The sequence below is a fragment of the Aphanomyces astaci genome (genome assembly GCF_000520075.1).
Source record: "Aphanomyces astaci strain APO3 unplaced genomic scaffold supercont1.5, whole genome shotgun sequence".
Taxonomy (NCBI): domain Eukaryota; phylum Oomycota; class Saprolegniomycetes; order Saprolegniales; family Verrucalvaceae; genus Aphanomyces; species Aphanomyces astaci.
In genome coordinates this window covers 361945-374683 of record NW_009798268.1, presented here as the reverse complement: position 1 = coordinate 374683, position 12739 = coordinate 361945, and the positions used below count along the sequence as shown (strand labels likewise).

General features: G+C 56.9%; 2 protein-coding genes across 3 annotated transcripts; one reads left to right on the top strand and one right to left on the bottom strand.

Annotated features, from left to right (window-relative positions):
- Positions 1-174: 174 nt before the first annotated feature.
- On the bottom strand, positions 175-2730 carry H257_02904 (hypothetical protein). The gene is made up of 2 exons (XM_009826730.1): positions 1060-2730; positions 175-857 (listed from the first exon to the last, which is right to left on the bottom strand). Exons 1-2 carry the CDS (start codon positions 2680-2682, stop codon positions 294-296), a joined length of 2187 nt encoding a protein of 728 aa, XP_009825032.1. The 5' UTR covers positions 2683-2730; the 3' UTR covers positions 175-293.
- A 1226-nt stretch (positions 2731-3956) lies between these two features.
- Positions 3957-12739, top strand: H257_02903. 2 transcript variants are annotated; one of them, XM_009826728.1, is made up of 4 exons: positions 3957-9997; positions 10050-10673; positions 10721-11310; positions 11416-12739. In XM_009826728.1, exons 1-4 carry the CDS (start codon positions 3991-3993, stop codon positions 12670-12672), a joined length of 8478 nt encoding a protein of 2825 aa, XP_009825030.1. In that variant the 5' UTR covers positions 3957-3990; the 3' UTR covers positions 12673-12739. The 2 variants fall into 2 exon arrangements, with proteins under 2 accessions (XP_009825030.1, XP_009825031.1); XM_009826729.1 differs by lacking the exons at positions 10721-11310; positions 11416-12739 and having other exon boundaries at positions 10050-10709.

Genomic DNA, 12739 nt, shown 5'->3' with positions numbered 1-12739 from the left:
CTATACACAGATTAGTATATATATATATATATATATATGGCCATCTACGTTACTGTAGTTTTCGAATCTATTTGATTCTATTTAAACTATATATACTGTACTATACACAGATTAGTATATATATATATATCTGTGGTCAATGCGGAAGGGTCAAGCGTTTGGATTGGCAGAAATTCGGCATGACGTGATTTGATTGGTTCTTAAATCGATTCCCTTATATTAATTAGGGCACACACACAACCCCTTCAAACGCTCATATTGTTGTTACGCTATACGTATCTGTTTGTGATCTCCTAGCGGTACGACTTTGAAAACGACACACGGATGCGGCCATCGTTGAACGTGTAATTGTCGAGGGCGATCATCGCGTCGAACGCTTCTTCGACTGTGCCCATCTCGAGCAGGACCATCTTGGGCTGCTTGGCAATCGGGTGGAACTTTTTGATGGCTCCAAAGTCGGCAAACATGTTGAGTAGGCGCGACGACGCGGCCGTGTCCCCCGGCTGCAGCTGCATGGACACGGGGATGCCCGAGATGTGCAGGAGCGTCGTGACGGGCACGACCTCGGACAGCGGCCGCTTGCGGTACCGGTGGTACGGGGTGTTGGTGTAATCGCGAGTGTTTTGGATCTCAAACTGGTCGGCGTCTGGCCGCGGCATGACCACCGTCAAGTGCTTGGAAAAGTCCACGCGGAGCTTCTTATGGCATAAGACCAGTCCGTCCACGTGATCCCGCGCCGACTGCGCGTGCCGCTCGTCCACAAATTGCACTAGCGCCGTCTCAGGTTTGCGAAACATCACTTTGACCCGCAACACGTCGCCAAAACACCCAAACAGGGTAAACAAACTGTGGACTTTCTACGCAACATATGGTTAGGATTCGACAAACATATTACTCAAAATAGTACAGGACACAAACATATTGTATTTTACTCAAAATAGTCCAGGACACAAACACAACAAATGATACTAATATATATATATATAAATTGGTAAGTATTTTTAAAAATAGAATGGAAAAAAGGCCTTATATATGACTCGATGAGGACGATGGACGTACCAGGTAATGCGGATCCAAGTTGCTGCAAATGAGCACCGTGGACCGGTCGGCGCCGACGTCGCGATCGCGGCTCCGGCTCCGGCGGTCGCGGCTGCGACGTGGTCCGCGGTCTCGAGAGTCGTCGCGGCGGTATGGGGGAGGCGGCGGGCCTCCAAACGGCGCGGAAGGGTACATGGAGGACGACGGCGGCGGTGGGTACTCGGCAGGTCGGCGGCCGCGCGCGGCGTCCGGACTACTAAACCGTCGCGGCGGCATGTCCCCGAGCATCCCGCGCGGCTCGCCTTGGTGCTCGGCAGGGTCCACGGACGGCAAGTTGGGGTTGAAATAGTCGCGCATCTTGTCGTTGTTGCACTGGACGTTCAATGACTTGTGCGTCGACATGTGGATGTGCAGCGTGTTGCATCCCGTGTAAATGTCGCGGCCGTCCAGCGCGACTTGCGCCGCCACGGCCTGCTCGGTCGCTTGAAATTGCACGAGCGCTTTGAACTCGCCGCGCTGCGTGAACGTGACGATCTTGAGCACCGTCCCGTACTTGGAAAACACCTGGTGCAGCACGTCTACGTTGACGGGAAAGTCCATTTTCGAAATCGACACGATCAGAATCGTGTTTTTGCCGGCAATGGGGTCGGGGGCGGCGGACGCAGGGTACGACGACGGAGGAGGTCGGTCAAACGACGAAGATGGACGGTCGTAAGTGGTCGTCGTGGGTCGATGAGGTGGGTCGTACGAGCTGCCAGAAACGGGCGGTCGTTCGAACGACCGTCGCTGGTCGTACGACGAGGGGGGCGGCCCCGAAGACGAGTAAGAAGGGGCAGCAGCGTACGACGACGACGATTGAGGAGGCGGACCGCGCGAGTCGTACGAGGGAGGAGCATGCCGATTGTCCACGGGTGGATACCGGTGGGAAGGAGGTCCTCCGCCACCATGCTGTGGGCGGACGTATCCAGAAGTCGATGGCGGTGGTGCGTGACGGGATCGGTCGTAGGGCGACGGCGACGAAGGACCACCTCGACGTGAGTCGTAGGAACTCGAGAAAGGTGGAGGACCAGAGGTGTTGCTCCCACGGTCGAAACCAGAGGACGATGACGGCGGAGGGCGATCGGTGCGGTGGTCGGAAGGTCTCGTGCGGTCATACGATTGCTGCGGCGGTGCACGAGAGGATGAAGAAGGAGGGGCGTTGCTGTAGCTGCGAGAGGAAGAGGATTGAGGTGGACCAGTGGAAGACGTATGTGAAGAAGAATCGAACGAGTCGCGACTAGGCGGAGCGAACGCGAACACGACCTTTTGCCCCCGCACGAGCGCATCCCGAGATTGATAGAACGTCACAAGGTTTGTCGCCGAGTCCAAGTCTGGCAAGTGAACAAGCGCTTCGTTCTTCGAAGGGATCAGCACACACTTTTCAACAGTCGCAAATGGACCCACGAGTGCGAGGAGTTCGCTCTCGAGACAGTCCTTGGGCAGGCCGCGCACAGCAATCGCACGGGATGGCTTGTTGCTGCTGCTGCTACCTGCATCCTCACTCTGACGAGGCCGCTTCTGATCGTGTGACTCACCCGAACTGTTCCCTCCATACTGCCGTTTGCTTCCCGAAGACGATGAAGGATACCGGTACGACGAATCCATCGTGTGGATGGTGTGAATTGCTAATTGACGGCTTGGAGTGAACCTACAAAACTCTATATCAATCCAACCGGTATCCAATTACAGAGGTCTACTAGTAGTATTGCAAAAACGTTAGTATTACTACAATAGCTGAATTTTTCTTTGACCACTGAATATGGGACAAAAACCTCACCATTTACCAAAGGTCCTGCTATTGGTTAAAATTCAGTATAGTCATAAAATATCATCCTAATTTGCCCAGCATTTACGCACAAAAGTGAGATACAAACATAAGCACCGATCCCTGTGTGTAGTATTTATGCCTATCGGTACAGTATTGCGAAAACGGCATGTACATGCGCGTTGGAGTGCGATTGCAGTACCCTGGTAACGGAATCTCTGTCGTTAACCTAAGCCAATAAGAACTCACAAAAGGAAGTACAACTATATATGAGCCAATACATACTCGACATTGGATTAAACAAGCGATACTCAATAAGAGTCACAATACTGGCGTTTGATTGGCTTATCTCAGACGAGAGATTATATCACCTCGAGTAAACGTGAATAAAAAAACATCATTTCTGATTAATGTACTGTACCCTCGACTTGAAGTTCTGGGTGACCGAATTTCTCACCTGGATGAAGCTATACTATAATCAAGTCTATTCTTAAGTATACTTGACTTGGATTTGCCTCCTCTGCAAAGGGACAGGGAGTTCCTAGTACTACTAGTAGTAGTACATACTACTACTAATAGTAGACGAAACTCCCTTTCCACAACATGTCACCACAAGGATTTGGCCCATTGGCCTCACCTTGGCCTGTGTATCCCAGCATGTGGCCAAGATCAGGAGAATTCAATCGCTAAAAGCGCAGGCGCAGACTCTCGTTGTCATCAACATCCTAGCAACCCACTCCACATAACCAAAGCTATGATGCCTTCGGACTGTGGGTGGCGCGGCACACAGAAACTCTCATATGTGAGTAAGGCGCATATTTCTGACGTCACAAGTCTCGCGGCGTGTAAAGTCGGCATATTTTAATTCAGTGGAATGATGCGTGCAACGGTTGGTCGTGCGAATAGAATAAGGACATAATAATATAAATACAGTGCCTCGAATTACAAAACATGAGATTAAATTCAGTAGATCGATTATATTTTTGGTTTGTATCCTACCCACAATGGTCGGAATATATCCGGTAGCTCCTCGTATCCGGAGGTTGAAGTAACGTTGCGAAACTATTATCCGGATTTCCAACGATGTCTGCGAAACAACGGCCATATATCTCCACAAGCAGAAAGTGTCAAGTCGCGCCGCTGCTACGATGCTCTTGGATCTGATGGACCGGTGGATGTGGTGGATGATGGCATGCATGTGGACCTGTACATGGTACGGCATGCTTGTGACGTTCACCATCACCACGTTGGTCGTATCCCTGGGGGACTATCTCCTCACGCTGGCGCTGCGCCTCGGCGCTGCATCGATTGTTGGCAAGTCCATTAGCATTCGATGGTCTTTCCTGCAGGGCTCGTTGGTTGTAGAGAACCTCTGCTTCTCTCCATCCCTTCTGGAACCACAGATCACGCCGTACCTTCCCGCAACAGTGGACAAAGCAACGTTGCACCGGGTGTCATTGTCGGTTCCCATTTTCGCGATCCTGTACCAATTCTTCGCGCGCAAATTGGACGCCATCCCGACGTGGGGCATGGAGGTCGACGGTCTTGACGTCGCGCTCGTCATCGACCCTGCGATGAAATGGCGATGGAAAGTCCAGGAAAACAAGGCCCGTTTTGCCGCCGCCGTCGAGAATGCCAAGAGCGCGCGGCTTCAACTTCTGGAAGCACACACCGCACTCATCTTGCAGAAGCTCGTGGCCCTCGCTACACCTCCACCTCCTTCCCCCTCTCCGACTGCGACTGTCGCTACGTCCGCAAGCTCGCACGAAGTCTTGTTGGACGCCATTGCGCAAAAAGTCAAGGTCTCTTTCACGAACATCGCGATCAAGCTGTTTGCTCCCACGACAGGCTCGTTGACGTTCCAATGGTCTGCGTTTCGACTGTGTCCTTCGACCGTCCTGGATCCGCTGCTGGAATCGCGCCAGATTGAACTGCTCGGGGTCGGGATGGCCATCAACCCGTTGGATGCCAAGACGAACCTCGTCACAACGGCGACGACGTCGGTGTTGTATCCGTTCGACCTGCGCATCGTCGCAGATCACGCGCCGGTCCTGCAGGGTCTCCTCAAGACAAGCAAGGACGTACACGTGGCATTGGAGTGGCCGGAGCTCCACCTGTCCATGGAACCGACGCAAATGGCGACACTGAACGCGATCGTGGCGCCCATGGCGGACCATGCGACGTGGTTGGCCCAAGCCGCGGTGACCGATCAATTAACTTGTGTGGACATTGGCGACCCGACCCAGTACATCTCGGATTACAAGGCCCACGTCGCATACACATCGCAAGGCATTGTTCCCATATGGCGCGACACCTGCCTCCGCCGTTTCCATTCTCTGCTTGGCTCTGCGGTCGGCAGCAACCCCAGCGAAGACGAGGCGCACCGCGTGGCCCGATTGCAAGCGGTGGAAGCAACGAGTGTGGTCATGGACGTGCTGGCGCTCCGTCGAGAGGCCCTGGCGTGGCCGATCCCGTCGTACGGGGACGCGCTGCCGCACATCTCGGACACGACCAAAGCGGCTGCCGACTTGGACAAGTTCCTTGTCACGCCCGTGGAGCATTACATTGCGAAACCAAACGCGCCGCCGTCGCCGCCGTTTTTGAACGACTTGACGGTGGCGCTAGCCCTCGATCGCGTGAGTGTGCAGTGCTGGTCTAGCCACACCAAGCCCGTGCTGGAGCTGTACATGGACGCGATCTCCACGACCATGACGGCGACTCCCACGGCCACATCGGTCGAGTTGATTGTGCGAAGCATTGGCCTGCATGACCTGCGGAAAACGGCGGCGAATGTGTTTCCCCACATTTTGGGTCGAAACCCTGACTGCTCCAACATGGTGCAAGTGGCGTGTCGCGTCGACTCGGCCAACGACGTGACGGTCAACTGCGTGGTCGCCAACTTCAGCTTTTTGCTAGTCACGAGTCCCCTCATCGAAGCCATGCAAGCTCTGGCACTGGACGAGGATGAAGATGTGCTGATATGGAGAGATGATGTCGTGGTGCCGCCGCCGCCATCGTCGCCGCCCGTCGTGTATATGGAGCAAGTGGACCGCATCCACAACCCGACGCTGCTGCAGAGCATGGGATTAGACGCGACTGTCCGGCTCGCGGGGTGCGAACTGTGTCTGCTGGCCGATCCGTCGTCGCTGCAGTCGCACATTCTGGCTTTGACGTGCGATGTGGAGGTCAGAGCCCAGAGCAACCGCCGCGGGTTCGAAACCGTCACAATTGCCATGTCGGACGTGGCGCTGCAGCCGTGCAAGGTGCAGATGACAGCCGACGGCATCGATCTGGAGATCCCTGGGTTGCGCACGCTGTTGGAGCTCGAAGGCGACGGCGTCGACGTGGAAGTGCACTATGAGATGCACCTCCCGATGCCACCGCCCACGGCTGACCCGCCCGCCAAGACGGCGTCGTCGTCGGTGAAGTCGGAAACCAAACGGGCATGGGGAGTGTTGAAGAAGGCGATCGAGGAAGGCGCCGTGCCCGACGCGTCGACGTCGACGTCGGTGGTGGCCGTGGGGGGCGCGCCGGCGCAGCCGCGCCTCTCGGGGTCACTGGCCCCCGTTGTGGACAACGTCGCCCAGCGCAAACTCCGCTTGAAAGTGTCGGACTTTGCGTTGAATGTGTCGAAGGAGGACATTGGGCTGTTTGGGGCCATCCAATCGCGCTTGGAAGTCCAGCTGGAGGTACCGGCCAAGGTGCTCGAAGCCGCACAGGGCAAGGCCGACCGCGTGTCGGAAGCCCGGAAACGGCGCCTGCAAGAAGAACTAACGTCGCGGCTGCGGCACCAGTTCGACGCACTCGATACAGACGGCGGCGGGTCCCTCGACTATGGCGAGCTCATGAAGCTGGTCGAGGTGCTCGTGGCCGACATGGGCTTGACGGCCGAAGAAACGCAAAAGTGCCACGAAACGCTTGTTCGTCAGGTGGACCGCGACGAGAGCGGCGACGTGAGCTTTGACGAGTTTGAAGCAGCACTTAACCCTGTGGAGCCGCCATACCTGCTGCTGCATCAGGGAACTGTCCAGCTCACGGCGCAAGAGTTCGCGAACCCGCGGCTCCGGCGAAACCACGTGCCCCGCCTGCACCGGGTCACGGGCCAACCGGTGCACTTGAACGACGCGGCGGCGCTGGCCGTGTTTTGGAAGAAGTACGAGCTGCAGACGGGCGCATCCAAGACGTCGCTGCACCAGCAGTCGCCGCGCGTCGTCCAGGAGAAGATGGTGCGCGTGTTCAAGAGCTTGGAGTATGCCCAGGAAGCATGGACGACGCTCGTGAACCCCAACTTGAAGCCGGCCGAGCAGTGTCCGTGGATGCTGCTGCCGCGCGAAGTGGCGGGCGCGGGTACGGCGCAGTTTGAGCAGACGCTGACCAAGCAGGGCACGCTGGACAAGGCGACGAGTCTGCGTCATGTGTCGGGACTCGACCTGAACCAGTTTGAGCAGGACCCAGTGATTATCCGGACCGAAGTGCACACTGAATTTGGCGGATTTTACTTTCGCATGGTGGACAAGATGCTTCCCGCGCACACGCCGGCGCTCGAGTTTGCACTGGAAGACGTGCAGCTCCACGGCAGTGTCACGACCAAAGAGACCAGCGCCAAGCAAGCGCTGGACGCGGTCGTGCTCACGTTTCACACGGCACTGTACTGCAAGTACTACAACACGTCGGCGCGCCAACTGGAGCCGTTCATCGAGTACTACCCCCTGCAAATGGCAGTGAAGAAGGACCCAGGCCAAGACTTGGCCTGTTACCTCGTGTCGGACTACCACTTGCAGATGAATGTCACGGCGACGTTCATGAAGGCCCTGACGGCAACCCAAGCCGCGTTTTACGACGCGCCCACCCGCCCCGACGCAGTCGAGCGCGACAACATCAAGGCACTCAAGGGACTGTGCTGGATCTGCAACCAGGTGGGGGTGCCGTTTACTTACTATGTAGAGTCGCGCAAAGCGGATAAGCACAAGGGGGCGACGGAGGTGCAAGTGTCGCTAGCATCCGAAAAAGCCACAGTGCAGTCGCTGCAGTACGCCGTGTGTCGGCTGCTGAACGAAGAGGATGACTTGAAGGGCGCGATGGCCGAGAACTTGAAAGAGAAGGAGATGCGCGCAGCGTTCCGGGCTGCCGACAAGGACCACAGCGGGGAGCTCGACAGCGACGAAGTGCACGAAGTGCTGCGATCTGTTTTGAAAGTGTACGACGACCTGTCTTCGGCCGAGATTGACAAGCAAGTGAAGGACTTTATGGACCTTGCCGACTCTGACAAGAGCCAAACCGTGAGCTGGAAAGAGTTTCAACTGGCGCTGGCCAAGACGCGCACGGTGGCGCTGCGCACGCTGAGCATTGAAATCGACGGCTTTGAGCCGATTCACGGGATTACGCTGGACGGACTGGGCGAAGACATGGTGGTGGAGCTCATCCCCAAGATTTCCATCCCGTTCGACCCGACCAACATCGAAAGCATGTACAACGCGGGCAAGGCGTACCTGACGCAAGAAGACGTGTCCGTCGACGACTTGAACCGTGGCGTGTACCTGATGCACCTTGTCGCAGAGCAGGACCCACGTCACAGCTGGACGCAGTCGTGGCTAGACATCCACGAGCCCAAGTATTGCCCGCGGCTCTTGGCGGTGCACGTCACAGTGGACAACACCCACGGCATGACGGTAACGATCAAGACAGCCGAGTACATCCGCAACGAAACGGCCAAGCTCACGCAGGTGCTGCTGCTGGACGCCCACGACGCGCCGTCGGAGCTGAATCCACCGCAACCAGACTCGAACGGCCTCGTGGAGCGCTACGTGCTTATCGCGCCGTACTCGAGCTTTAGCATCCCGCTGCCGCTGCTCGAGCACGGCGCGTTTATGATTCGGCAAGTGGGCGAAGTCGAGTGGAGCCATTCGCTGCCGCTGACGGTGTGGCCGGGGCGCCAGACTGGCCACGATGTGACACCGTACCTGACGATTGACGACCAGCCCACGACCATCGAGCGGTTCAAGGAAGGGGCGTGGGCGATTGTGCTCCGCCCGCAGCTGATTGTTCAAAATACGCTGCCGTGCGTGGTCGAGTACAAGATTGTGCAGCGCTTTGACGTGTACCCAGAGGCGGCGTCGTCGTCATCCACCGGGCGTCGGGGCTCGATCGACGTGATGGATAAGTGGTTTGACAAGGTGGACCAAGTGAACTGTCGACACATGTCGATAGCCAGCGGCGCCACGATGCAAGTGTCTGGCCTCAAGCTGGACGAACCCGCGTACATGAAGGTGCGGCTCATGGTGACCGAGGGCCACCCCGTCGGCGGGTGGAGCCCGCCGTTCCAAGTGGCCATCCACGCCGACAGTTATGAAAAGTTCTCCGGCCTCGCGACCACAACCGTACGAAATGGACCAACGGTCCAGCTCAAGTACACGTGGACGAAGCACGTACCTCGGACGATGGACCTACTGGTACCATATTGGATTCAGAACCGATCGGGACTGGACCTCCGGTACAAGATTGCCCACGGCGACTTTTGCACGTGGGAACAGCACGCCGAGTACTTTGGCGACGGGTTTCACACGGTGCCGATGCTCGTGACTGCGCCCTTGACCAAAGCCACCATGGCGGTGCTGCCGTATCGCCCCACGCCGTTTGAGTTTGACTGGCAGGCGTCGTTGGCACCACAAGTGCGAAAGTTTCTGCCGGCATTTGAATCGCTCAAGTACTCGCAACCGATCGACATGACGGCCGTGGGTACGTTTAGCGAACTCTCGTGCGGGGTCTCGGGGTGTGTGCTCGGCTACGAGATTGCCGCGGCGCCAAGTCAATTTCAGCAGTCGAAAGTGCTTGTGCTTTTGCCACGATATGTTGTCGTGAACCAAGTCCAACGCCCGTTGCAGTTTACCGCGCTCACACTCGCGATCAAAACAGCATCGGCGGACAATTTCAATGTTCTGCTCAAACCTCACCAAGCGCTGATCATCTACCGATTCCGAGGCAAAGATAAGCAAGTGCCTGCATTGCGCTGTCGGGACGCCCTTGTGAACGACGTGTGGAAGGGCCCAGGACCGTGGGCCCCCGTCGTGCCGTTGAGCGTGAAGCAAGCTACGTGCGTGTGGCTGCGGGGGCCACTCGGGGCCGCGCCGTACATTGAGATGGACGTGCAGCCCAGTGGTACGTGTGACACTGTCGTGGATGGATTGTGATGGGGGGGGATCTCTTGTAGGGGGCACGACTGCGACGACGTTTGTGCTGGTGAAGGATCGGACGCTGTCGCCGGCGATTCGCATTGAAAACCGATCGACGCAGTACGCGCTGCGATACGTGCAGCTGGGGGTCAAGTCGGCACAGGAGCTGGTGGTTCCCCCCATGCGATGGCACACGTTTGCGTGGGATAGTCCGTTCGAGTCTGATTTGAAGCTCAAAGTGTATATCGGATCGACGGCTGCGCCAACGCACGTGGACTTGATGCAGATGAAAGCTTTGGAAAAGCTCACGACGGATGAAGGGCGGACGACTTTGTACGGTGAAGTGTACATAGACGGCAACACGCGCGTGCTGGCGGTGGGCGACGAGGCTGTTTTCCATGAGGATCGTCGGCTGATGGGGGACGACCTGGTACGCGACATGGTGCTGGATGTGGGCCTGCACGGCGTCGGCATCACGATCGTCGACGACACGGAGGTGATGAACGTGACCCTGGATGGGCTGCATATGACGTCGCCCGCGCACTCGAACGCTGTCACATACGACTTGCACCACTTTCAGGTGGACGATATGACGTATCGGCCCATGTTTCCCGTGTTGATTTGCCCCGCGGATTCCGGGTACAACAGCAACAAGAAAGAAGGTACGATTTTGCAGTGTGATTAGAAGCTGATGGATGGATGGATATAGGCTGGCTGGTGGAGCACGGCGAACACCCGTGGTTTCACATGGTAATCGACAGCGTCGCAGACGGGAGCATGCTGGTCCTGAATGAGTTTGTGGTGGCGATGGGCAGCTTGGACATTAAGCTCAACTTGGACTATATCTTGCACGTGCTCGACGTGTTTTGGTCCATCCTGTACCCGCCGCAGACGGCGGACGAGATGGAGTTGGCAGGTCAAGTGGCCGTCCGCCAGCTGCTGAACCAGCGCCTCGAGGTCCCCGACGCTGCCTCGCTGGGTCAGTTGATGTACTTCAAGCACTGCGAGATCCAAGCGTATCGACTGAACGTGGTGCTGCACTCTGCGCCGGAAGACTCGGACTCGGGACTGAGCAAGATGCTCGGCAGCACGGCCGGCAACATCATTGGCGGCATCGCGCACATTACGCCCGAGTTTTACATCCGCAACGTGACGAGGGACGACCGATTCCTGTATTACGACGACTTTTTGTGGAACACTGTGATCTTCGACACGATTGTGGGCAGCTGCGTGAGCCAATGGTACAAGGTCGTGGGCAGCATGGAAGTACTGGGCGACCCCGTGGGTCTCTTGCACGAGGTAGGTGGGGTGATATATACTATGCTTGATGGGACCTGAACTAGCTATGGTTGAAAAGTTATGAAAAGTACTACTGTATGGTTGAGTATTATTTATCGGCTGTAGTTTACGGATGGCTTGGCGTTGGCTGTGCGGCAGACAAAGCGAGAATTCACGGGCAAGAGCAGACACAAGGGGCAGGGCGCGGTCACGTTGATGCAAACGTTGATTGGCGCGCCGAGCGAAGCGATTGGGAAGGCGAGCAACGGCGTGGGCGACATTTTGAAGAAGGCGACGCAGTTTGAAAGCCAGGAGAACGAGTCGGAGCCGCGCCATTTGCCCGAGGGTATGCTCCAGAGCGGGATGGTGCTGGGTAAAAGTCTGGCGTACGGGGTGTCTGGCCTCGTGACCAAACCCATGGATGGGATGAAAGAGAGCGGATTTGGCGGGTTTGCCAAGGGCGTGGGCCAGGGGGCCGTGGGGCTCGTGGCGTCGCCGTTCATTGGGGTGATTGGCGTGGTGGAGAAGTTGAGCCAATCGATGCACAACACGACGCACTTGATGGACGAGAAGCACTACGAAGGCACGCGGCGGATTGCGCGGAAAGGCGCGCTCAAGTCGATTGAAGACTCGCCGCTTTTGGCCGAAATTGAGGTTCTGCTGGACAAGGTGTCGGGCGTGCCGCTCAAGTCGAACGTCAAGGTGTATGTGACTCTGAACGAACTACTGCAGCCCGCGGACCCATCGACGCCCGTGTGGCGCCGCATCGGCAAGGAAGTGGACAAGTTCAAGTCGAAAACCAGACGGCATGCGATGGGCCAAGCCGACTTGAACCAGTCGCGCATTGTGGACGTGACCTCGATTGACATGGTGCTGGTGTTTGATGTCGTGCATAAACGCAAGCCGCTGCCCCGGAAATCCCTCGGCAAACTGTACTTGACCATGGAACAAGTGTACGAGCACTTTGCGGCCATGCCGAAGCGGTTTAAAAGCAACGCGACTATCAAGGAGCACCTCAAGTCCCGCAAAGTCCACCAAGGATCGATCTTTGCGCAGAGCCTCGAGCCGCCAAAAGTGCTGAAATCCAAAAAAGAGTCGCCGCCGCTGCCGCCGTTGACGGGGCACGCGGCAGGGTGGGAGCAGGCGTTTCAGCGTGCGGCGAACATCTTGAAGGAAGAGCACGACACGCACAGCTACACGGCGTCGGGCAGCGTCCACCAGCGGACGAGCCAGTCGAACATGAGCAATGGCAGCGCGAGCGGACCAAGGGAAGACGCGACGCTGCCGCCCAAGAAATCCATTGCGTTTGCACTGGTCGAAACCGACGAAGGGGCCCCGAAACTCCACCTGAACATTCGGTACTTCAACACGATGCGGTCGTAGCCCCCAGATGATTCCTCTCAGCCGACAACATAATTTGAATAATGAGATGTGTATGTGTGCATGGAAA

Excerpts from the sequence above, each read along its gene's own strand:
- H257_02903 (XM_009826728.1), top strand. The coding sequence starts at position 3,991 with ATGCTCTTGGATCTGATGGACCGGTGGATGTGGTGGATGATGGCATGC. Across the intron at positions 9,998-10,049 it reads GATGGACGTGCAGCCCAGTG|GGGGCACGACTGCGACGACG; the intron begins GTACGTGTGACA and ends GATCTCTTGTAG. Across the intron at positions 11,311-11,415 it reads CCGTGGGTCTCTTGCACGAG|TTTACGGATGGCTTGGCGTT; the intron begins GTAGGTGGGGTG and ends TATCGGCTGTAG.
- H257_02904 (XM_009826730.1), bottom strand. The coding sequence starts at position 2,682 with ATGGATTCGTCGTACCGGTATCCTTCATCGTCTTCGGGAAGCAAACGG. Across the intron at positions 858-1,059 it reads ACTTGGATCCGCATTACCTG|AAAGTCCACAGTTTGTTTAC; the intron begins GTACGTCCATCG and ends TATGTTGCGTAG.